Source organism: Heteronotia binoei, chromosome 1 (assembly GCF_032191835.1).
Source record: "Heteronotia binoei isolate CCM8104 ecotype False Entrance Well chromosome 1, APGP_CSIRO_Hbin_v1, whole genome shotgun sequence".
In the NCBI taxonomy this organism is placed as follows: domain Eukaryota; kingdom Metazoa; phylum Chordata; class Lepidosauria; order Squamata; family Gekkonidae; genus Heteronotia; species Heteronotia binoei.
Window position 1 is genome coordinate 219,925,147 of NC_083223.1, and position 25,025 is coordinate 219,950,171.

General features: G+C 41.9%; 1 protein-coding gene across 1 annotated transcript in view; it reads left to right on the forward strand.

Moving 5' to 3' along the window:
- Positions 1 to 25,025, forward strand: part of LOC132577921 (endothelial PAS domain-containing protein 1-like) — a 192,300-nt gene that overhangs the window by 158,679 nt on the left and 8,596 nt on the right. Inside the window, exons 7-12 of the mRNA XM_060247714.1 lie at positions 4,014 to 4,120; positions 7,933 to 8,080; positions 15,076 to 15,287; positions 16,181 to 16,368; positions 18,524 to 18,634; positions 20,650 to 21,140. Of these exons, the coding sequence (XP_060103697.1) occupies positions 4,014 to 4,120; positions 7,933 to 8,080; positions 15,076 to 15,287; positions 16,181 to 16,368; positions 18,524 to 18,634; positions 20,650 to 21,140 (1,257 nt within the window). The remainder of the gene's footprint in view (positions 1 to 4,013; positions 4,121 to 7,932; positions 8,081 to 15,075; positions 15,288 to 16,180; positions 16,369 to 18,523; positions 18,635 to 20,649; positions 21,141 to 25,025) is intronic.

Below are 25,025 nucleotides of genomic sequence, written 5' to 3' on the forward strand. Positions count from 1 at the left end.
AATTCCCTGGATTCCATGGGAGAAATACAAAGAAAGCAACTTTAAGACCAATGAGTGCTAATGTTTTAAGCATGTTTTATTTTAAGGTTTTTAAAAAATACTTAATTGTGTTTATCTGTGTTCTTTATAAAGTTTATATCTCTGCTACCTAATCTTAAATAGGTACATACATGGCCCAGCCCGACAAGGTCTCATTTTTGTCAGATTTGGCCCTTATGACAAATGTGTTCGACTCTCCTGACATCGGGCCTTTTCACACTTACCAGTGGAAACCGGAAGGGAGTCGGTATTGTGCCGCTTGCAGTAATCCGAGACAGCGATGGGAGTTTTCATACACATGTTTTTTTCCCCGGTAGGGTTCCGTGATTGAAGCGTGATTGAAGCGAACCATTTCACACTGTTCCGCTCTTATCTCGCTTCCACCAGCACCAGCCGGTTTCGCGCCGTTTTTCGCCCGCTGGCGCGCGCGATCTCCATCTCTTTTTTGGGGGGGAACGTCAGTTTAGATCGATATAGCGATATATCGCTATATCGACCTGTCAAAACAGCACCACCATAGGGATGGCTAGGCTCCGTTGAGATGATACAGCATCTCAACGGAGCCTAGCCATCCCTATGGTGGTGCTGTTTTGACAGGTCGATATAGCGATATATCGCTATATCGATCTAAACTGACGTTCCAAAAAAAAAAAAAAGACGGAGATCGCGCGCACCGGCAGGCGAAAAACGGCGCGAAAACTGCTCCCGGGTTAGATACTGGACATTTCACACAGCACCCCATAGCGATTTCAACCCGGAAGGAGGGGTTGAAAAGTGGAAGAAGCTGCTCTTTGTTTGTGACGACTCAGGCACGCCTCACTACTGGGACAGCCGCGGGAGTGTGTGAAAAGGTGAGAGTATTCCGGTAGCAGCCAGTTACTGAATCGGGTCTGTCTGAAATGCCAGCAGAAACCCATTACTGTTCAGTAACTGGCCAGCTGCTATACCGGAATACTTAGGCTGTGTGAAAAAGCTCATAATGTGTGTATTTTATTCAAACCTTTTTCTGTGCCACCTCTTCAGAGACCTTGTCAAGACAGCTCACAAAATAACTGCGATTAATCACAAAAAACTTCAATTCTTAAAATGTTTAGCCATAAGAAATAATCTTAAAATGCACTACATCTGCCACAAATAACTTGACCGTTCATGTGTAGTTAAATTAGGCCTGATATTGTACACTAAGAAATTAATCACACATTACAATTGGTAGATGCAGGCACATCTGAGAACTATAATATGTGAATAGCCTCTTCCCTGTTCTTCTATAAAATGTTCCCCTTTTTGTCAGAGTACTAACAGTCTAGTCAGTGTTGTTAAAAGCGCATGAAACGAAGAGCCTTGTGAGAATACAGCATTAACTGTCACGAATGATAATGGCAAATACGTGCTTGCAGGCAGAGGAGGCTGTGTGTTTGTTCTCAGGTTGTATTTCCTGGCTTTGTAAGGTTTATGTCAGCTGGGAGTGATGCAGTTCAGACATTGGTGGGGGGACGTTGCCTTTTTATTACACAGGGGGTTTGAAAGATGCCATCTAAGTTTGTTAGATAGATGATGTGACGTAAATGGCTACTAGATATGATAGAACTATATAAAATGTAATGTTCATTCTGCAAAGCTGCCAAGAAGAGGAAAGACTAAATACAGCAGCCCTTTTGATGCAGTGTATATAGGGCACTTAATAGAGTCCCCTGTAAACAATTAAGATGTTTGAGGTTAAATCTTTACAGTTCCATTTATTTGTAATCTAGTCTTTGATTTGTTCCCTGGTGATGTGAAAAATAGTTTCTCTGGGAAAATTTGCATGGGGTTTATATTAAACATTATTGCATAAGTAGAGCAGCTGACTCTTACGGGGAGGAGCCCAACAAACAATTTTAATATCTTGCCTTGCATGTGTGTCTTTAGTATTTTGCTTTAATAATGGAAATACCAAAAGCAGTGAGCTAATTCCTAGCTGTAGATGCCAGTTTAGAGAGTTACAAGTGTAGAAATTATGAAAGGCCAAAGAGAGTATGAATAGTTTATCAAGGTTTTTTCCCCTTGCTTCTTTTGCGGTTCAGTCAGGTGGGTCTTGCATGTTGAGTCAAAGTTAAAAGCTGATGGTAGTCAGCAGTCCAGTCAGATTTAATATTTCCTGATCTCTTAACTATGGCTAGGAGATTGGGAGCAGGCTGTGGATCAGTGTGTTTGCTTTTTTCCTCTTATTCTTGAATTTCTCCCTCTTTATTTATACTTTAAATGTTTTATACTTTAAATACTTTATATTCGTCTTTCTTGTAATCATGAGATAACCATGGTACAGTACTATGTCTGCATCAATTTTAATGGTAACTATAGAATAGCTTCAAATCAGTTTGAACCAGGAATGCAGACACTTGGTTAAAACTGTGATTAGCATAAAAATTAATGCCTGTTTTTCACTGAACCTTGGGTAGTCTGAAAAGGGGAAAGAGGCATTCACATGAGAGAGAAGGGTGAATGGACATGAAAAACCCCTATATTGAATCAGACTATTGTTTCTTCAAGGTCAATATTACCTACTCAGACTGACAGCAACTCTTCAGGGTCTCACAGAGAGGTCTTTCACATCACCTACTATCTGGGATTGAACCTGGGACATTGTGCATGCCAAGCAGATGCTCTACCATTGAGCCACAGCCCCTCCGGGATGTCAATCCTGTTCATTTCCTGTTTCCTTTAACCATGGTTAAGAGATTGGGGATCTTATGCTTGTATCAAGCCAGTGAGAAAGCAGAACTAATAACTGGTTTTAATCTGTTGTGCCCTAATGATTTATGAACATAAGAACATGAAAGAAGCCATGTTGGATCAGGCCAATGGCCCATCCAGTCCAACACTCTGTGTCACACAGTGGCCAAAAAGCCCAGGTGCCATCAGGAGGTCCATCAGTGGGGCCAGGACACTAGAAGTCCTCACACTGTTATCCCTCCCAAGCACCAAGAATACAGAGCATCCCTTGCCCCAGACAGAGAGTTCCAACAATACGCTGAACCACTGATGAATCTCTGTTCCATATGTTTATCCAATCCCCTCTTGAAGCTGGCTATGCTTGTAGCCACCGCTACCTCCTGTTGCAGTGAATTGCACGTGTTGATCACCCTTTGGGTGAAGAAGCACTTCCTTTTATCCATTCTCACCTGACTACTTAGCAATTTTATTCAATGTCCACAAGTTCTCATATTGTGAGAAAGGGAGAAAAGTACTTCTTTCTCTACCTTCTCTATCCCATGCATAATCTTGTAAATTTCTATCATGCCACCCCTGAGTCCAAGCTAAAGAGTTTCTCCAAGCGAAAGAGCACCAAGCGTTTTAACCTTTCTTCATAGGGAAAGTGTTCCAACCCTTTAATCATTCTAATTGCCCTTTTCTGGACTTTTTCCAATGCTATAATATCCTTTTTGAGGTGCGGTGACCAGAATTGCACACAGTACTCCAAATGAGGCCACACCATTGATTTATACAGGGGCATTATGATACTGGCTGATTTGTTTTCAATTCCCTTCCTAACAATTCCCAGCATAGCATTAGCCTTTTTTATTGCAGTCGCACACTGTCTCAACATTTTCAGTGACTCCAAGATCTCTTTCTTGGTCAGTCTCTTCCAGTTCACACCCCCATCAACTTATATTTTTAAAATTTAAGCCCTCTCTTCTGCTGGGATCTTAAGACTTGATTCATTAGCAAGTATTGATTCATTAACAAGTATTGTAGTCCTAACCATGCATGCTTGGAACTCATTCTGAATACTGAAGTTTATTTAGCCAAATTTTTGAAAAGCATGTGGAAATGGACAGGATGCTGAATTCCATATGTTAAGTTTGCAAGGAATATCCAACAGTATTTTTTCATGTAAGATCGAGCTTTTTCCTTTAGTTAAACAGGTATGCTGTTGAAAGAAAAACAAAAGTCATGTGTTCAGACATGTAATGCAAATATGTTCTTGCATCCAGAATAACTGAATTGGTTGGATACCATCCTGAGGAGCTGCTGGGCCGTTCTGCATATGAATTCTATCATGCATTGGATTCTGAGAATATGACCAAAAGTCATCAGAATTGTAAGTTACAAGTTAAAGCTGGATTTCTTGAGCAGGAACATGAGTTGAGCACTTATCCCCTAAGCAATGTGAATCATTGATTTTATTATCAAGGCCACTTTACAAAATGAAATTATGGCATGGAGGTAAGCTGCATTGTCATGGCAAATGGTACAGACTGGCCCAGCCACAGAACTTTCTTAGTGGCACTGAGAGATAATTATGACAGAGGGCAGTGTGCTGCACATGGATGACTTGTATGGGTCAGCCACCATGCAGCCACAGTTTCAAATGGTCTTATACAACTTGTTTCTGTGAAATGAGACTTAAGAAGCAAAACACTTTTATCCAGTTGCTGAAACAATTGTCACAAATCCTTTTTAAAAACAATCCTATTTTGGTAGCCATCAGTGAATAAGAAATTATCATTATTGGGTATTCCAAAAGGCTGTATCTGGTTTTTCACATGGGTTTGGTTTATCCACTTAATCCTTATTCTCCATTGGCCCACATTCTTCCTTTTCTCCCTGTCTCTCTAAGTAATAATCAATATAAATGAATAATGGGAAATGGTGCTAGGAAAGCATGACTGGAGGACAGAATTGAGAGTGATTTCACAGTCAGTCTGTTGGACCTTAGAGCCATATGTTCTTGAGAATATGGGCTCAAGACCTTGGAAAGGGATGGCTACCAGATGTAGCCCTGGGAATTAGTGCGGCCCCTAAAAGATTCTGGCAACCCCAGAACTTACTGGGATGGGTCCCCTTAAGAAGCACTAACATTTTGCGAAGCCATGTTAAAATCATTTGGCCCAGGGCCAAATGATTGGCCAAAGCCTGCCATGCTTTATGGATCCTGTAATTGCCTACCTGCCATAGCATTAGTAGTTTTCAGTACAACAATAAGTCATCTTAATAAAATTAAGTCATCTTAATAAAATTATTTTAAAAGATTCACATACAATAATCACAAGCTGAGACCAAATAGTATGGGAAAATTTCAAAACAGACCCTGGATTATTTTTATTCCTGCTTCTCCCTTCCCTCTGCTTGCCCTTTTAGTTCCTTTTCTATTGTTTGTCACTGTAACATGGTGCACATTGTCTAAAAATAGTCTAATCATTTTATGGTTATGTGTTGTCACTCTGTAGAATGCCTTCATGAAGGGGAGCCCTTGACCTGTGGGAAATCAAGGCAGAGAGATACAGGGGTTTGTACAAGGCTTGTATGGTGCATCCATGAATGAGTATATAAAATACAAAACATAAAACAGTCAAAATGCAAATACTAAATTAAATACACCAAACATTATAATTATAATTTCTTAAAGCCATTTCCATCAATTCTAGATGGTAATTTTTACAGCTGTTTTTTTTTTAAGTTAAAGAAGTATCTGCAATCAAGAAGAAATAAATGAAAGATTAGGGAAATGCCTAAAATGTTTTTTTTTAAACACTTCTTTCTCTAGTTTTACTACTAAGCTACAGTTTGCTGCCATTTTTTAAACATTGTAATGTCTTCAGATGCAGTAACCATGTTATGGTGGAATAAACTCAGCATTGTCTGTGTTCTTGGCTTCATATAAAAATTCTATACAGTTTGAGAGAATTTAATTGGCAGTCATCAAATGCAAGAATAGGATTTAATTTGGCAGATTTGGCATGCACCGCTCCTTACCACCTATGGAAGATGAGTGAGTGAGATGAAGTCTTTGTCATTACATGATGTGTACTGATGATGTTCTTTAAAATTATTCTAGGCACTTAATTATATTCTATAATTAATATTCTGTAATAATTCCAAGTTTAGATCTGTTCCTGTTCCCACTGAATTTTGCCATTCATCTCAAAGACAGACAATTGGAAGTCCTTATTAACTTCTTTATCTATATACTGTACTGCAGTTTTAAAGTATTTAAAATGTTAGCATTGTGAGGGGGGAGCACTGAGAACTAAAAAGCAATGGATGTAATTAAATATCTAATATATTTTAGGGTTTTTTTTAAAATGATGAACACTTGTAGGGATGCCAGCCTCCAGGTGGGACCTGGGGATACCCAGTCAAAATCGGAGATCAGTTCCCCTGGAGAAAAGGGGTGCTTTGGAGGGTGGACTCTATGGCATTATACCCTACTTAGGTCCCTGTCCTCCCAAGACTCCATCCTCAAATCTCCAGAACTTTTCCAATCTGGATCTGGCATCCCTACCTCTCCCATCCCCTGCTGGTGGCTAAAGGGGACCTGACAACCCTAAATTGGTATGGCATAGAAGCTAGTAGAATTCTTCCTTCCATCTGCATGCACAAAATTTCAGAGAAGCACAGCAGAAGGAGGCAGGGCTGCTGCTACATCCAGTGCTTCCAGACCAATTAGAACAGGATTTTCCTACAAGCTCATCAGCCATCTAACACAATGGGAATGAAATAAGGGGAATGAAACCTCAGGCAGCCTCCTACTCCATCAATATATAGCATAAATACACAGCTGCATTGTATGCTACTTGGTAAGTCCATATAGGACAAAAAGTGGCTTATAAATGAGCATCAGCAGGACTTTTTTGTAGGAAAAAGCCCAGCAGGAACTCATTTGCATATTAGGCCACACCCCTGATGTCACTGTGATTCCACACATGGCTTTTTTCCACAAGAAGCCCAGCGGGAACTCATTTGCATATTAGGCCACACACCTGATGCCGAGCCAGCCAGAACTGAGTTCCTGTGCGTTCCTGCTCAGAAAAAGCCCTGAGCATAAGTGTAGCCCTGATGGGTCAGGCCAAGCCTGTCTCCTCTAGCTTTCTGTTCCCAATAGTGTTGAGTGAGATGCCTCTGAGACAATTGTTGAGGTTCTGTTTTTAGCTGTTATAGCCAATAGATATGTCTTCCATGAAGCTGTCTAATTTGTATTAAAAGCCACCTAAGCTAATGTCCATCACCCCATTTGGGGGTGGTGCAAATTCCATTAGGTAATTATGTTGCATAAAAGAAATACTTCCTTCCGACATTCTTGAATCTATTTGCAGTTGACTTAATTGGGTAATTCTGAGTTCTGGTATTGTACACTAGGGACTTCCCTAGGTTATCTGCAGCATGTTGTGCCTCCAGACCGTACACAGAAACCGTTTCCCACTCGACACCCACCCATCCCCCTACCCATAAGACTTCAAAGGAAGAGTACAACCACTGTTTGTGGTAAAAGAACATAATGTAATTTACTTTTTAAAAAGATGAAAGCGTTAAAGCTGTTTTAGTAATGTAACAGACAACTCTCATTAGGACTCTTTATTGACAAGTTGATTATTAGGAAGCCAATTTAATAATGTTTCACAGACACAGCAGAACCCATTTGCCAAAATGATCTTCAGACAAAACCTTTTGATTTTTCTCTCCTGGTAAGCAAAAGGCAATCTTCTAAAGTGAATTAAGAGCAAGATGATTTTTAATGTGAAACTTCAGCAAGTGAGGGGGGAAGGGTAAAAGGAAAAAAAGACAAATGCTAAACAAATGCACATATACAAGACTTAGATTATTTCTTCATCCTAAAACACCCACTAGGCCCACTCAGCCACAGAGTAGGACTCTGGCACCATTCAAAAGGAGATGCTTCCTGGGCAATGGTGCAGTCCACTGCCTACTGGGTGCAGATGATCCCAAAAAGGACTCAGAGCCTGGGATTGCAGCTTAGTCCAAATCTGTGCAACAAGACTTTCTTATCAGGAAGACGCTGGCACTCCCACCAGTGAATGTTATTTGTATCCATCTCTTTAAAAAAAAAAAATACATACCTTATTTTACCTAAAGGTTTTATGAAATCACTGCTATGTGTGTTTTTCCCTTTAGTGTGTGCCAAAGGCCAAGTGATCACTGGACAGTATCGCATGCTTGCCAAACATGGTGGTTATGTCTGGCTGGAGACCCAAGGAACAGTTATCTACAACACACGCAACTTGCAGCCTCAGTGCATCATCTGTGTCAACTATGTTCTGAGGTAGGTCAACTGGAAAGAATTTGGATTGCCTCAACATTTTGCCTTGAAGGATTCCAGGTTTCCGTTTCCTGGCTATCCAGCTTCTTTTTGGAAGCCCAGAGTGCCTGTTCTTTAAAACGTAGGATAGCAGGCCTCCTTAAGGAAATGTGTACTTGTTCTTCCTCCAAGTGTGTAAGAACAAACCTCTGAGGCATCTCAGCAACTAGTCTTGACCCCAGAGCAGTGCTGTGAGTTGGCAAACCAATGGAAAGGATACCCTGTGACTAAATATACTTTTAAGTTTTCTAAGTATCAGTTATTAAGAACATAAAAGAAGCCATGTTGGATGAGGCCAATGGCCCATCCAGTCCAACACTCTGTGTCACACAGTGGCCAATATGTGTGTGTGTGTGTATATATATATATATTTATATATATACACACACACACATATATATACACACACATACACACACACACACACACACACATATATATATATACTGTGGCTAATAGCCACTGATGGACCTCTGCTCCATATTTTTATCCAATCCCCTCTTAAAGCTGGCTATGCTTGTAGCCGCCGACACCACCCCCTGAACATATGAACATCTGAACATATGAAGCTGCCTTATACTGAATCAGACCCTTGGTCCATCAAAGTCAGTATTGTCTTCTCAGACTGGCAGCGGCTCTCCAGGGTCTCAAGCTGAGGTTTTTCACACCTATTTGCCTGGACCCTTTTTTGGAGATGCCGGGGATTGAACCTGGGACCTTCTGCTTCCCAAGCAGATGCTCTACCACTGAGCCACCGTCCCTCCCCTAATTCCACATGTTAATCACCCTTTGGGTGAAGAATTACTTCCTTTTATCCGTTTTAACCTGACTGCTCAGCAATTTCATTGAATGCCCATGAGTTCTTGTATTGTGAGAAAGGGAGAAAAGTACTTCTTTCTCTACTTTCTCCATCCCATGCATAATCTTGTAAACCTCTATCATGTCACCCCGCAGTCGACATTTCTCCAACCTAAAGAGCCCCAAGCTTTTTAACCTTTCTTCATAGGGAAAGTGTTCCAAACCTTTAATCATTCTAGTTGCCCTTTTCTGCACTTTTTCCAATGCTATAATATCCTTTTTGAGGTGCGGTGACGAAAATTGTACACAGTATTCCAAATGAGACCGCACCATCGATTTATACAGGGGCATTATGATACTGGCTGATTTGTTTTCAATTCCCTTCCTAATAATTCCTAGCATGGCGTTGGCCTTTTTTATTGCAATCGCACACTGTCTTGACATTTTCAGTGAGTTATCTACCACATTTCAGAGAGCTCTGAGAGAGAGCAGATAAGAAGTACTATAAGGGTGAGGTCTGGCTTTCTAAACAGATGGGGGAGTTGCTGAGAATTTCTGAGTATGTGTGACTGTGTGATTGCTGAAAATTCTGAGTTTGTGGTTGCTGGGAAATTCATGTTTGTTTGGTTTGAGTGGGCTGAAGGTGATTGTTGCTGATTGATTAGGAGTGGCTGTGTTCCTGAGGCAGACTGAGGCCCCACCCTCTTTGTATTATAAAGCTGAGCCTTGCCAGCGGCTGAGCACATTTCAGAGAACTCTGAGAGAGAGCAGATAAGAAGTACTATAAGGGTGAGGTCTGGCTTTTTAAACAGCTGGGGGAGTTGCTGAGAATTTCTGAGTATGTGTGACTGTGTGATTGCTGAAAATTCTGAGTTTGTGGTTGCTGGGAAACGGATGTTTGTTTGGTTTGAGTGGGCTGAAGGTGATTGTTGCTGATTGATAAAGAGTGGCTGTGTTCCTGGGGCAGACTGAGGCCCCACCCTCTTTGCATTATTAAGCTGCGCCTTGCTAGAGGCGCGAGCCTTTGGTGTGAGCCGAAGGGTGACAGGTAAAGGGCTTGTGGTTCTTAGCCTGGGGGCTGTGTAAGGACAAGGAACCCAGATCCCTTTTTTCCTTGTGTTCCCAATAAGGTAAGTAGACCCTCCAGAAGGAAAGCCACATAAACAAACAGGATTTAAAAGGGAACTGTATATTTTTAAAAAGCTATCCTGAAGGTAGAATGCCAGCAGGGGGATGGGGGCTTTCCAGTGTTTTGCACATGTATGACTATCTGCCCACAGGACAGAAGTCTTGGGTGTGTGCTCGATGCAAGGAGCTCCTGGTCCTCAGGGAACGAGTTCGTACCCTTGAGGCCGAGGTGACTGACCTAGAGAAGCAGAGGCAGTCAGTTAGGCACTGGGAGAAGACTCTCGGGGACGTATTAGATGAGCCCTACTCTGAACGTGGCAGCCCCGTTGCTGCCAGGGAGCATGAGGGTCGAGAGGGAACAGGGCACCATGCTGAAGATAAGGGGAATGCGCCCTCAGAAGGGACCTCTTCTTCAGTTGGTGAGCGGGTATCCTTTTGTGCCAAGGAACCATCCCTGGTCAGGGAGAGAGGGGGGGTCTTGGTAGTTGGTGATTCGATCCTTAGGCAAGTAGACAGCTGGGTGGCAAAACCATGTATTGACCATATGGTGACTTGCCTGCCTGGTGTGAAGGTAGTGAACATTACACATGTTGTAGATAAGCTGATAGACAGTGCTGGGGAGGAGCCAGTGGTCATTGTGCATGTTGGCACCAACGATGTGGGGAAATGCAGTCGTGAGGTCCTGGAGGAAAAATTTAGGCTGCTAGGCAGGAGACTTAAGGCCAGGACCTCCAAGGTAGCCTTCTCAGAAGTGCTACCTGTTCGACGTGCAGGGCTGGAGAGACAGGCACAAATTAGAAATCTCAATGTGTGGATGAGACGGTGTGCGGAGGAAGGGTTTAAGTCTGTTAGGCACTGGGATGCTTTCTGGAACAAGCGGGAGCTGTACAAAAAAGACGGTCTCCACTTGTCCCCAGATGGAAGCAAGCTGCTAGCGCTTAAAATCAAAAAGGTGGCAGAGCATTTTTTAAACTAAATCTTGGGGGAAAGCCGACAGGAGATGAAATGTCTCTGGTTCGGGAGGACTCATCTCAAAGAGATGAAGGGTTAGCTGTTACTTTTCTACCGGGTAATGGATCAGAGTTGTCCACTGAGATGGTGACAAACAGTATGGACTGTCTGCCAACGTCTCGAGGCAGCAGGAGGAACGTTGCGGACCTAACTTGCCTGGGAAATTATAGATGTTTGTATAAAAAAGCTAGAAGTGTTCAAAGTAAAATTGGTGAGTTGGAATGTTTAGTGTTGAGGGAAAACATGGACATTGTGGAAATTTCAGAAACTTGGTGGAATGAGGAGAATCAGTGGGACATGGTGAATCCTGGATATAAGTTATATCGGAAGGATAGGGAGGGAAGGGTTGGAGGTGGGGTGGCTCTATATGTCAGAGAGGGTATATAGTGCAGTAAGACTGAGGTCAAAGAATTAGATTCCCTTCTAGAAATGCTTTGGGTCGAAATAGAGGGCCCAAAAGGAAATTTAGCTATGGGAATTTGTTATCACCACCAAATCAAAAGATAGAGGATAATTATAATATGATGGAAGGATTAAAGATAGTGGCTAAACGTAAAAACTGTGTTGTAATAGGTGATTTTAACTACCCGCAGATTGATTGGGTCAATATGCGTTCAGGTCAAGAGAAAGAGATTGAGTTTCTAGATGCTCTCAATGACTGTGCTATGGAGCAGATGGTCACAGAACCTACCAGGGGTGGGGCAATCCTAGATTTGGTCCTAAGTAATGCCCAAGACTTGGTGAGAGATGTAAAAGTGATCGCACCGCTTGGGAGCAGTGACCATAACGTTATTGATTTCACCATTTGTAAGACCAGCACAACCACGTTTAACTTTAAAAGGGGTAAATTCTTTGAGATGAGGAGGCATGTGAAGAGGAAACTGAAAGGAAAGGTAAATACAATCAAAACCCTTGGGGAAGCTTGGAGGCTATTTAAAACTACAGTCCTAGAAGCTCAGATAAAATATATATCACAAGTTAGGAAAGGCACAAACAGGTATAAGAAAAGGCCTGCATGGTTAACAAATAAAGTAATGGAAGCTGTAAAAGGTAAGAAGGACTCCTTTAAGCGGTGGAAAGCTAGTCCAAGTGAGATTAATAAAAGGGAACACAGGCTGTGGCAAATCAAATGCAAGAATATGATGAGGCAGGCAAAAAGTGACTTTGAGGAACATATTGCAAAAAGCATAAAGATCAACAATAAAAATTTCAAATATATTAAAAGCAGGAAACCAGCCAGGGAGGCAGTGGGACCCTTATGACCAAGAGGTAAAAGGATTACTGAAGGAGGATAGGGAAATGGCTGAGAAACTGAATGCATTTTTTGCCTCATTCTTCACTGTGGAAGATGAGAAGTGTTTGCCTGCTCCAGAACCACTAATTTTAGAAGGGGTGTTGAAAGACCTGAGTCAAATTCAGGTGATAAGAGAGGAGGTCCTACAACTGATTGACAAACTAAAAACTAATAAGTCACCAGGTCCGGATGGCATGCATCCAAGAGTTCTGAAAGAACTCACAGCTGAACTTGTGGATTTCCTGACAAAAATATGTAATCTTTCATTGAAATCTGCCTCTTTTCCTGAGGACTGGAAGGTAGCAAATGTCACCCCCATCTTTTAAAAAGGTTCCAGAGGAGATCCGGGAGATTACAGGCCAGTCAGTTTGACTTCAATACCAGGATAGCTGGTAGAAACCATTATCAAGGACAGAATGAGTAGGCACATTGATGAACACAAGTTATTGAGGAAGACTCAGCATGGGTTCTGTAAGGGAAGATCTTGCCTCAATAACCTGTTACAGTTCTTTGAGGGAGTGAACAAACATGTGGACAAAGGGGACCCAATAGATGTTGTTTACCTTGACTTCCAGAAAGCTTTTGATAAAGTTCCTCATCAAAGGCTCCTTAGTAAGCTCGAGAGTCATGGAGTAAAAGGACAGGTCCTCTTGTGGATCAAAAACTGGCTAATTAATAAGAAGCAGAGAGTGAGTATAAATGGGCAGTCCACAGTGGAGGACGGTAAGCAGTGGGGTGCCGCAGGGCTCAGTACTGGGTCCCATGCTCTTTAACTTGTTCATTAATGATCTGGAGTTGGGAGTAAGCAGTGAAGTGGCCAAGTTTGCAGATGACACTAAATTGTCCAGGTTGGTGAGAACCAGAGAGGATTGTTCAGGGTGGTGAGAACCAGAGAGGAGAACCAAAGGGATCTGTTGAGGCTGGGTGAGTGGGCATCAACGTGGCAGATGTGGTTCAATGTGGCCAAGTACAAAATAATGCACATTGGGGCCAAGAATCCCAGCTACAAATACAAGTTGATGGGGTGTGAACTGGCAGAGACTGACCAAGAGAGAGATCTTGGGTTCGTGGTAGATAACTCGCTGAAAATGTCAATTATGAAGTTCAGTTTTCCCTAAGAAGAATGTTCCATTAGCCTCTAAAAATCCCAGTTTCCACAGGTGGGCATACAAGTCAACTTGAGGTACACATATACACAGAACATAGGATCACATAATGTTAGGAGAAGTCAGAGAGGATCGAGCCTTCCACTTTCCACTTTCTTAGGAAGCTAATTTTGAAAAACAAAAATATACACCAGTTAGGGGTCTGCATTTGGCATAAACAGAGCTGAATAAATATGTAAATAATACCTTATTGGTATTATTCAGGCATTTCCTTAGCAGAATCTGATTTGGCTACCGATATAGTAATCCAGAATTAAAACTGAAATTATTCAACTCTTTATTTATACTGAATACTGAATAGCAACTTATGGGCTGTCAGGTTTAAACGGCCATTTCATAGGCCAGTTTTGCTCCCCCAGCTTCCAGGCTCCCTGCTTTCTGCTGGTGGCAGCTCCCCAAGTCCAGCAGAATGGAAGGAGAGAGATCTGAGATGTTTCCTCCCTCCTTTCTGATGGCAAGCTGCCCAGCAGAACTTCAGCCAAGCCTGCAGGGAACTCACACCATTTTGAGTGCACTCACACATGGCTTGGCTTGCAAAAAAACGTTTAATGGGAACTTCTCTTTGAATGGCTTTTGCAAGCTGTGTGTTGCATGAGTGAACTCAAAGCAATATGAGTTCACCCCCTCACTTTTCCATTATAACCTATAGGAATGGTCCCTATAGGGTATAATGGAGTCAAATAAATTTGGCTATCCCATTTATTTCCCAAATCCCAATATCAGACAATATTGGGATTCCGGAATAGGGGGAAATACTGATGCTTTTTGGCTTCAGTACATTCAAACTCAAAAAATAGCAGTCTTTTGGCATACCCCTAACACTAATTTATGTGGGTGAGAGAGAGTAGAAAGGAGAACACACAAACAAAAATTATATCAAGCTCAGTGCAGAAACTCAAAGCCACTTGTGTTTGCTTGAGGGTCTGTCATACAATGGCAAAACTAGGAATTGCTGTATTTTAGCAGCATACCAGCATCTTGTGCCCTCAGCATCTTGGGAAGGGACCATGGCTCTGTGGCAGAGCTTCTGCTCAACATGCAGACGATCCCAGGTTCAATCCCTAGCATCTCAAATCAAAAGAAAGGCAATTCACTTCTGACTAAAACAGAAACTTGGCATGTGAAGATTTGTTAATGCTTGTCAGCGGTGTGAGTGGCAAATCCACTTGTCAGTTCCTCATCCCAGAAGAAAATAAATTTTTTTCTCAGCCTTTCAGGCCATGTGGCAATTCACCAGCCAATAAAACATGGTATGATTATAGAGACCTCATTCTCTGTTGCCCTAGATAAGCCAATTGATTTACTGTGATTCTTTTGTTGTGATTTTACTTTTTCACTCCATTGATCCCATACAGAAACTGCCTAGAATGAGTTGGATACAGTGCAATTTCTGTTTGCTGCAAATGAACAGATGATTTTTCTGTATAAAGCAAGCTGTCCACCTGATTTAAGATTAGTTGTTGGAGACAACAGAATGAATATTTCCTCTTTTAACTGTTAGTTAACATCATCATACAAAGTACAAATGTTTTCTCAAATGTCTAATTTTCTTGTCTTGTTAGTGAAATTGAGAACAACGATATTGTGTTCTCCATGGATCAGACAGAATCACTGTTTAAGCCTCGCATGATGGCAGTGAATCCAAGCATGTTTGACAGTGGTGACCCAGTAATGGATAAGAGTGATTTCTTGTTCACCAAGCTGAAAGAAGAACCAGAGGAACTGGCCCAGTTGGCACCAACACCAGGCGATGCTATCATATCCCTTGACTTTGGTTAGTTATGTTTTTGGCCCACTATGGGTGTGGGAGTATTTAAATCTGCTCAGGGCTTAACAGTCTGCCAGGGCACTATTGGTTAGATGTCCCAGAAACTGGTGAACACAGAGGACCTTCCAGCAGATGTTATTGCCTGAAAGTACATTGTGCTTTAACTAATATGTAGAAGCACTTGGGGGTGTGGTTTTGCAATCACTTAGAATCACTTGTTGTCTATGCCATTTAGTGTATTTATCTCACATTGACCAATCTATGAACATCCAAACAGAATCCCAGATATGTACCAATGTTTGAGCATGTTCTACCCTAATTCAGGGGTAGGACCACTTGAACATTAATTATATGTGCATTGCTAGTCAAAGATTGCTAATCCAAATCTAATGTATTGAGCATCTCCTATCTGTGCAGTAGTGTGTGATGCCTAAATTCCATACACAAGAAACATCCTTCACATCTAAAGAGTTGATGTTCACAACTGTGGCACTGGGCCAGTCACATCTGTTATTCACTTAGATAAGACACATAAGCTTATAAAGTGCAGGGAATACCCCTTGGCTGCAAAAGAGGAAAGTAAGCCATCACTTACATTGCCTCAGGTTGCCCTTGGTAGCAGCAGCATTCTTAGTGTCAATAGACATCCTCTAGGGATCATAGACATAAAATACGTTTGCATCATGATCACTTTAAAGCTGCATATGATAAGTGGGACAGGGTTATGGCTTAACACTTGTTTATGCTAAACCAAGATTTAGTTATACTTCTCCACATGACATAAAGACTTCTCCACCTCCCATTTTTCTCTCTTTGCATATGTTTTGTTGTGGCCTGACTGGGACTATGAGATCAACAAATGCCCAAGGATTAGATGATTTTGCTTATGTCAATTTCAGGGACACAAAAGTTTGAGGATATCTCTACCTACAACAAAACTGTGATGACCCCAAACAAGCCATGGCCTCCAGAAGCCAAGAGCCAACCTCCACAGGCTGAAAACCTGAGCGTGCCATCATTTACACTGCCCCAGGCGGCCCCCGGCAGCAGCACTCCCAGTGCAAGCAGCAACAGCAGTTGTTCCACCGTAAGAAAGACCTTTGAGATTAATGTCAGCCTCTTACTTCTCCTGTACCAGGCTGTGGTGAAAATGCGTGTTATGAAATCAGGCCATGTTTTACTTTTCTGAGTGCCTACATGAACTGCAATACAAACTTTTTTGTCTTTTGAAGTAAGTGGTTCCACCAAAACCAACAAGTTGTGTTGGTTAGATAGTGGACAGTGATGGTGATGATGTGAGAAGTGAACAATGATAGTATTGACCTGGGAAAGCTAGGTTGTCTCTAATATTATTACCAGAGGGCCAAGGAGCATTAATTAACCTACTAGGACACAGCTCCATACTGTTAGACTAATGAAGCTAATTTTATTAAGATGATTTACAAATATTCATAGCAACATATCTGGTGAGATTTCCTTCCCTAGTCACACAAAGGTGGTATTCTTCTACAGTATCTTTAAAGCTGGTGGAAGATTACGTTGTTTAACTATGTAGTGCTATTTAACAAAAAATATTTCCAGGAGATTTTAAGCTCAAGAGGGGAATGCATGGATACAGTATCATTTTTCTGTTTGATACCATAAGTTTTAACAATGAAGGGCAGTATTTCTAGATGCTGTCTTTGTATTGTACAGTTGTACTCCTGGAAATAATCCCCATGGAAATAATCTCTTTCATGGGTTGGACCGAGACTAGATTTCCCACTCATGCAAAACACTTCCCTGGTGGAACAGAATGTTCCTACCTCCTCACCTGCTCCCAGCACAGCCCACACATGTCCCCAAAATAGTGCTCTTGGAAGGACCCTCTGGAGCAGCATGAGAGGCAGGTCTGGGGTCTGCTGCAGAAAGTGGGAAGTGGCCCTTTAGATTGTGAAAAATTTACTCTGGATCCAACCCCATATTTTTATACTAAATTGAAGTTACCCAAAAAAAACTTTTAGTTTGTTTGCAGCTCTTGAGTATATTTGATCCCAGTATCTGTAGAGTCAGGCACAGTCCTTGTCTCTTTTGGTGTAATAGATTAACATGGCTTTTTTTCTAACAACTGAAAGTATGAATTGGTTTAAATATAATTGGTTTAAATATAAGCATATCTCTACACTTAGTCTGTGTAATTCCAGAGCAGTCAATACACAAAGCCATGTGAAGGGGGGGGGGTGGAGAATCAGGCTTTCTTTGTTCCTTTAATAAGATATTTCAATTTAATCCTCTTGCTTATTTTGTTAATGGGGGCATCTATCAATGCAATGTAGAACATTCAAAAATAGGTATATGGCTCAAAGCTTACTTTCCCCTTCCCTTGTTCCGCCTTCTTTCTGTGTCCTTAGTTTATCAGCTAAGATCCCAGCACCCAATGTATCATTTCCTCCATACTAGTGAGCCACTTGGGTCTCTATATCTCTGCATGCTAAAGATGGCATCATATGATCACTTACTCTAAGATACAAGATAGGAAGTCAAGAGCCCCTGGTCTTGCAAAAGACTGTTGACTTAGTTTAGGCTAAGTCTGCATGAATGGTTTTTTCAGAACACTAACAATTGTGTCTAAAAGAGAGGTCTCTGCTCAAAAGTGTTTATACACACCATCCCGTTTTTTGCCACTGGTAAACAAGTGTGTGTGTGTATGTGGGGAAGTGTTTGTCCAGATTTGTTTAATCAGTGATAACACTGGGATGAAAGAAGTAAGTGTACACCTTAGGAAGAATGACCAATCGGTTATTACCCAAGCGTGACTAATGGTGTGAACTTAAAGACTATCTTTGAAAACTTTGGTTTAAATGTGAATGTACTAAGGTCCCAAAGGTTTCCAAAGAGGTAACAATATCAAAATATAAGCATATCTCAAGAAGTAATAAATTAGAGGAAAGTAAGTATTATGTTTTCAAATCAAGCTATTTAAGAAATACTCCTGTTACAGAATCTGCTACTGCTGAATTTGCTCTTCTTTGAAATGAAACAATGCTGTCATGCAACTGCTGCTTCTGATAAGCCCACAGAAATCTTTACTAGCCCATCTGTCCATACGTGCCTTTAGTAGTCATTTGTGACCAAAAAAGAAACAGCCAACTTTAGTTCCCCAATAGAATACATTCTTATTTGTTATAGGTGGGCAGGTTAGTGACATCCTGCATGCTTGTGAAAGACTATTCTTTTGTTTTGTTCTGTTCTTTTTACTGCAGCCCAGTAGCCCTGGAGACTATTACACTTCATTGGATGAAGACCTGAAGATTGAGATGATTGAGAAACTTTTTGCCATGGACACAGATGCCAAAAATCAATGCAATTCACAGGTCAGTAAAGCAGTGAGGCAACTCTGACACTACCAGAACATAACACACAAACACACACAGTCTCTCTCTTTCTAAGGTCTGTGGCATCTTATATAGTAGGAGTGGCCAAACTAGCTCAATGTAAGAACCACATAGAATAGATATCAGATATTTGAGAGCTGCAGGTAGTGATGTGGAAGGAAGGAAGGAAGGAAGGAAGGAAGGAAGGAAGGAAGGAAGGAAGGAAGGAAGGAAGGAAGGAAGGAAGGAAGGAAGGAAGGAAGGAAGGAAGGAAGGAAGGAAGGAAGGAAATAGATGTGAAAGGGCGAGAGGCGGAAAGAAAGCAACTTTAAATACATTCTCCAAGCTGCCAGCTGGCTTGGTTTGGAGAAGTGATTTAAAGAGACAAATGCCTTCTCCAAGCTGGCTGATGGGATGGTGGGAGTTTTAAGAGCCACACAATATGTGTGAAAGAGCCACATGTGGCTCCTGAGCCACAGTTTGGCCACCCTTCCTATATAGCATCAGTAGTTGTTTCTCTTTCCCACTAGGTTTAAGACACAGTGTATGGTTGTATGGGCATTGCATAATTACACAAGTAACAGAAATAAGCACCAATACACTAGAATCCTCTCTGGCATTCTGTTTTTCTGTGTAGAGGGATTCCACCCCCCACCCCCCCACCCCACCTGCAGTCTGAAGCAGTGAAATCCAGACACAGGTTTGCTATTCCAGTGGGAACTTGGCTCTCCTATCACTTACAGCTCAGGGTTGGCACCGTGTGAACTACTTCTGATTTCAGAAGGTTTTTGTGGGAGGGGTTCAGTTCAGTCCAGGGGAGCTTGCTATTTCTTATTTCAAATCTTAAACAATATAATAATATGCAGGCACTCATAGTTGCCAGTGTTACTCTGTTACTCATTGTAACCAAGATTTCAATTTCTGTTTTTCCCCCATTTGAAATCCTCGCATTGATAGTACAACTTCAGTTTCTTCTGAGGATATACTGCTTGCATGTATAACATGTGCAACACATGTACAAAACAAAAGGCTAGACATGTTTGTTATCCCAATTGGTCACTTACTTTAGATAGTTTTATGTTCAGCCAAGCACCAAACTTGAGTTTAAAACATGAAAACCATGTAGAGTAGCCTCAATTTTACGGAAATATGTTTTGGGTGGAGTTTCACCTCTTTGTAACACTAAACTAGAATTTCTTTTTGGGAACAATCATAAGCCGGTCTATGCAGATGTAGTCTCATATAATCCAGTCCCAGAAAACTGTGTGAATCAAATTATAATGCAAAATGGCTCCTCCACTCAAAATTCCTCCATGAGTTCAAAATAGTTTCCAAAAATGGAGGGGAGGGAATGGACTTGAAGTGGGAAGAACCGTAACTACTTATGAGACCTGTTCATTCAGACTGAAGGTTTACCTACACATAACTTCTTGGGATTGAACAGATTCATTCCAAGTGGCAAGGCACATGCCATACCTTGCCCAGCACAACGTTGCAGAGATTCTGGATTACTTATGGATGCATTCTAGCAGTAAAAATGGCATCCTAGGTCCTAAACATGTAGGAAACTAGTATCCCACAATCTGTATACATTGATGTCCTCTACGTACAATTTATGCAGATAACAACATCTTACACACATTCATAAATTCTGCAAAAGGCCAGATTCCCATGCGCACTTAGGTTGCCTGAGTACAGAACCCACTAAGACTAGACAACAGCAGGGTACAGATCTCATCCCACTCATTTATTTTATTCATAATAAATTTATATCCTGCCTTTGTGCCATTTACAAACAGCACATAAAGCAGCTGATAGCTTGAGCACAGGAACAGATAAAATTAAAAAATAATAACATAAAAGCCGTGATGAGAAAATATTTTCTATTATCTGGAAAGGACTACCGTCTTTGATACTATATTGGGACATGGATGGGGAACAGTCTCATTTCTGAAAACTTCTTATGGTTCTAATGGTTTTCTTAACCTCCCACACACCCTGTTTTCTTTGCACAGACTGACTTCAATGAGCTGGACCTTGAAACCTTAGCTCCTTACATTCCCATGGATGGAGAAGATTTCCAGCTCAGTCCTATCTGCCAAGAAGAACGTCCTCTTGCAGAAAGCACCCAGCTCACACAGCAGAGTCTAAGTAACATGAGCAGCCTCTTTCAGCCCCTTGCTCCTCCCTCACAAAACCAGTTCCTTCCAGAAAAATACTGCCAGCAGATGTCTAGCAAAAACATGAACACTGGCCAGGAAACGGGACCATCAGGGTTTTTCCACCATGGGAGCCAGTCATCATCATTGCTGTCCTACTATGCACAAGCCAGCACTCCACTGTCTTCAATGGGTGGAAGACCAAATACTCAGTGGCCACCTGACCCTCCATTACAGCACATCCCTACAAAATGGAGGGTAGTGGGCAACAAGTGCAATGGGCCCCTCACCAGCTCTTCATCAGGACCACCACTACATTTGCCTAACATGGACTCATATAAGAAAAGGTAACTCCAGACATAAAGCATGACTGTTCTTAAGTGATTAGGCTAGTTCACACATCCAGCTGGAGGGCAGGAGATAGAGCCATTCATGATTTTAACTTACAGCTACCATTTACACATGTAAGTCAGTAAGTCATTTATACATGTAAGTCTCATCTGCAAGACTCCAAAATAAATCTTGGGAGAATACAGCTTTTGCTGCAACTGTTTTGTGTGGCAGTGGAGTAGAGAACTGTAAAATGGTGAAACCAACCCAAAGTGATGTGCAAAGTGGCTCAAAAGCCCAAAATTTCTGCTTGCCTGCTTTGAAAGTATATATTTTTCCACTTAGTTGAAAAGTGAGACAGCAATTTCGGGGTTTGTTTTACATCTGTGATTTCCCTTCGCTTGATTCCAGTTGGCCTTGAATGTGGTTTTAACAATATATCATAATTGACTTCCCCAAACAACAAAAATTATTAAGGTAAGATATATACATATTTAGATAAAACAAAGCAATAGGAAAGGTGTTCATTCTTGGCCCTGGAACATATGTGCTGGCTGTAATGCACACATTATGCCTTTGCTGAGAACATCAAAATGGCCACCAGTCTGTTTCTATGTTCCTATCAAGGTGCAGGTCCTTAGCATTGAAGCCCTTCTGGGCTTGGGACATGCATACTAGATGGAACACATGTGGAATTGTGTGGCAACTGTGGTCTTGCTGTCAGAGCTAGTTGATTGTCCCTCATAGGCAGGAAAGAGCAGCCTGTGCCCATTCAAGGACCTTTTTGGTGGTTCCTTCCTTGTGGAATGCCTTCCAGAACACATGAGGAAGGCTGCCATTTTAGTCCAGGTCCAAGGCTGAATTTCTTAAGAGAGTGTTTGTACAGGAGGTTAGGTTTGAATCGGCATATATTTCATGTATATTTTAAGTGGATGTATATCTGCTTCAGTGACTTTCATTTTTGTATATCTTAGATCTATATAAAAAGATGGGATATAACTTATTTAAATAAAATAAATAAGTGGCTGTAACGAAAAGTAGGAAGTGTGACTATAATTAACTTGACAGTCCCACAAGTAGAAACCTCATGGGGAAGTTATCCTCCCCTGAAAACTGGAAGGTTGCCAGCAGAGTAGTCAAATCAGGAAGAGTGGGCTAGGAGTCGGGAAGAGGTCAGTCATGTCTGCTTAGAGCAGTTCTCATAGGGTTTTTTTCCCTTTAAAGTAAGAATATTTGAATGGATGTGTGGATTTTAAAAAAGTTGTAGGCATCTGTCTCTTGTTGTCTCAGCCTTTCTCCAGTAACCCCAGGGAAGCACACAAGCTCCTCCTTTTTATCCTCCATCACCAAGGTTTAGGCTTAGAGGCTGTGGGAGCAATCCTAAGCAGATCTACTTGGAAGTAAGTCCCATTTTATTCAGTGGGGCTTACTTCCAGGAAAGTATTCTTTAGATTGCAGCCTGTGTCTGGCCAAACATCACTTTGTGAGTTTTATAGGTATTTGGGGATTTGAAGCCCTGCCTCCCCACAGAAGAAGAAGAAAGGAGGAGGAGGAGATAGGATTTATACCCCTCCCCTCAATACCCAAAGGAGTCTCAGAATGGCTTACAATCTCCTTTCCCTTCCTCTCCCCACAACAGACACTCCATGAGGTAGGTGGAGCTGAGAGAGCTCTAACAGAAACTGCTTGAGAGGAACAACTTTGTGAGAACTTGTGACTGACTCAAGGTCACATCAACAGGTGCATGTGCAGGAGTGGGGAATCAAACCCGGGTCTCCCGGATAAGTGTCCACATACTTAAACACTACACCAAACTTGCTCACGTAGCCAAAGTTTATGTGAATACATAAGCAGGCTTACACTGCACATTTCCTGATAAGTGTAATTGCTTGGGGTCTTCTATATGTCACTGGCCCCATGCAGAAGCAGCTGATCCATGTCTTCTTCCTAAGCCACTGCAATAATCACCAATCCTGTTACCATTAGGTGGATCTGTAACTGGTTGACAGATTGCACCCAAAGAGTGCTTGTGAATGGTTCCTCATCCTCTTGGAGAGGAGTGACAAGTGGAGTGCCCCAAGGGTCTGTCCTGGGACCTGTTTTGTTCAACATCTTTAGAAATGATTTGGATGAAGGAATTGAGGGAATGCTTATTAAATTTGCAGATGATACTAAATTGGGAGGAGTTTCAAATACAGTAGAAGACAGAAACAGGATACAGAATGATCTTGACAGGATGGAAAACTGGGCTAAAACCAATAAAATGAATTTTTACAGTGATAAATGTAAAGTTCATTTAGGTAGGAAAAATCCAATGCATGGTTATAGGACTTGTCTTAGCAGTAGTATGTGCAAAAAGCATGATGTGGCTAAAAAGGCAAATGCAGTTTTGGGCTGTATCAACAGTAGTGTCCAGATCATGTGAAGTGATGGTATCGCTTTACTTTGCTCTGATAAGACCTCACCTGGAGTATTGTGTTCAGGTTTGGGCACCACATTTTAAGAAGGATATAGACAATCTGGAACGGGTCCAGAGGAGGGTGACGAAGATGGTGAGGGGTCTTGAGACCAAGTCCTATGAAGAAAGGTCGAAGGAGCTGGGCATGTTTAGCCTGGAGAGGAGGCATCTGAGAGATGATATGAACACTATCTTCAAGTACTTGAAGGGCTGTCATATCGAGGATGTGTGGAATTATTTTCTGTAGCCCCAGAAGGTAGGACCAGAACCAATGGGTTGAAATTAAATCAAAAGAGTTTCTGGTTCAACATTAGAACGAACTTCCTGACCATTACAGCAGTTCCTCAGTGAAACAGGTTTCCTCAAGAGGTGGTGGGTTCTCCTTCCATGGAGGATTTTAAACAGAGGTTGGATGGCCATCTGACTGCAATGAGGATCCTGTGAATTTGTGGGGGGGAGGTATTTGTGAGTTTCCTGCATTGTGCAGGGGGTTGAACTAGATGACCCTGGAGATCCCTTCCAACTCTATGGGCGTTTTCGCACTGACCTTAATCAGCAGCGACGCCCCTCTTCACCGCGCAGGATCGGCGCGGATTTCGCACTAATTGCCGCGGAGCACCCGGAAGAGCCGGAAAGTCCCGCGGCTTTTGCGGCGCAAATGGAAACTGGTTTTGGGCGGTTTCCGTTTGTGCCGCAAAAGCCGCGGGACTTTCCGGCTCTTCCAGGTGCTCTGCGGCAATTAGTGCGAAATCCGCGCCGATGATTCTAAGCCAGAACTACATGGCCAGATGTCTATATTGCAGATACTTTCAACCCAATAACTGCCTGGAAGGGCAGGAGATAGGTACACAGGAAGTAACCTCAGGATGTCCCTGTGGCGTTTCAGATATTATCCCAGTGCTGCTGGGTGAAGCCACAAAAAAAAGCATCTCCCACATTGCTACAAGACTATCCACCTGTGGTTCGGTTCAGACATTGCACAGAACCATAGCTTACTTAAACTGATTATGGTTGGTATGATTAAAAGCCAGCCGCTCTGCTAGCCATGTTAGCTACCAAATCACAATCTGAAGACGGGATCTGAGGTTGGTTTATTATTGGTTTAGTCTTGGCTATAGTTTTACTTCAGGTCTGAATGCAGAAATCCTGGATTAAACTTGGCTTCTTCCCAGGCACTGCTTCCCAGGCAACAGAGCAAGAAATGAAAACAATATTTTAAATAGGAAAATCAGGGTATGGCTGTCTGTGAATTGAATCCTAGTTTCACATAGTTTTTTTTAAAAGCATGTTTTCCCATTCTGCTGACCTGAATGAGGTTATTACAGTTTAAGTCTGAGCAAAACCAGATAGCTTCTGCTAGCATAATCCTTACTGGCCACAAAGATGTGGAAATAGAGTCTTCCCTTAGAAAACTTTGTTTGTGGTATGAAAAAAATGGTGGCAT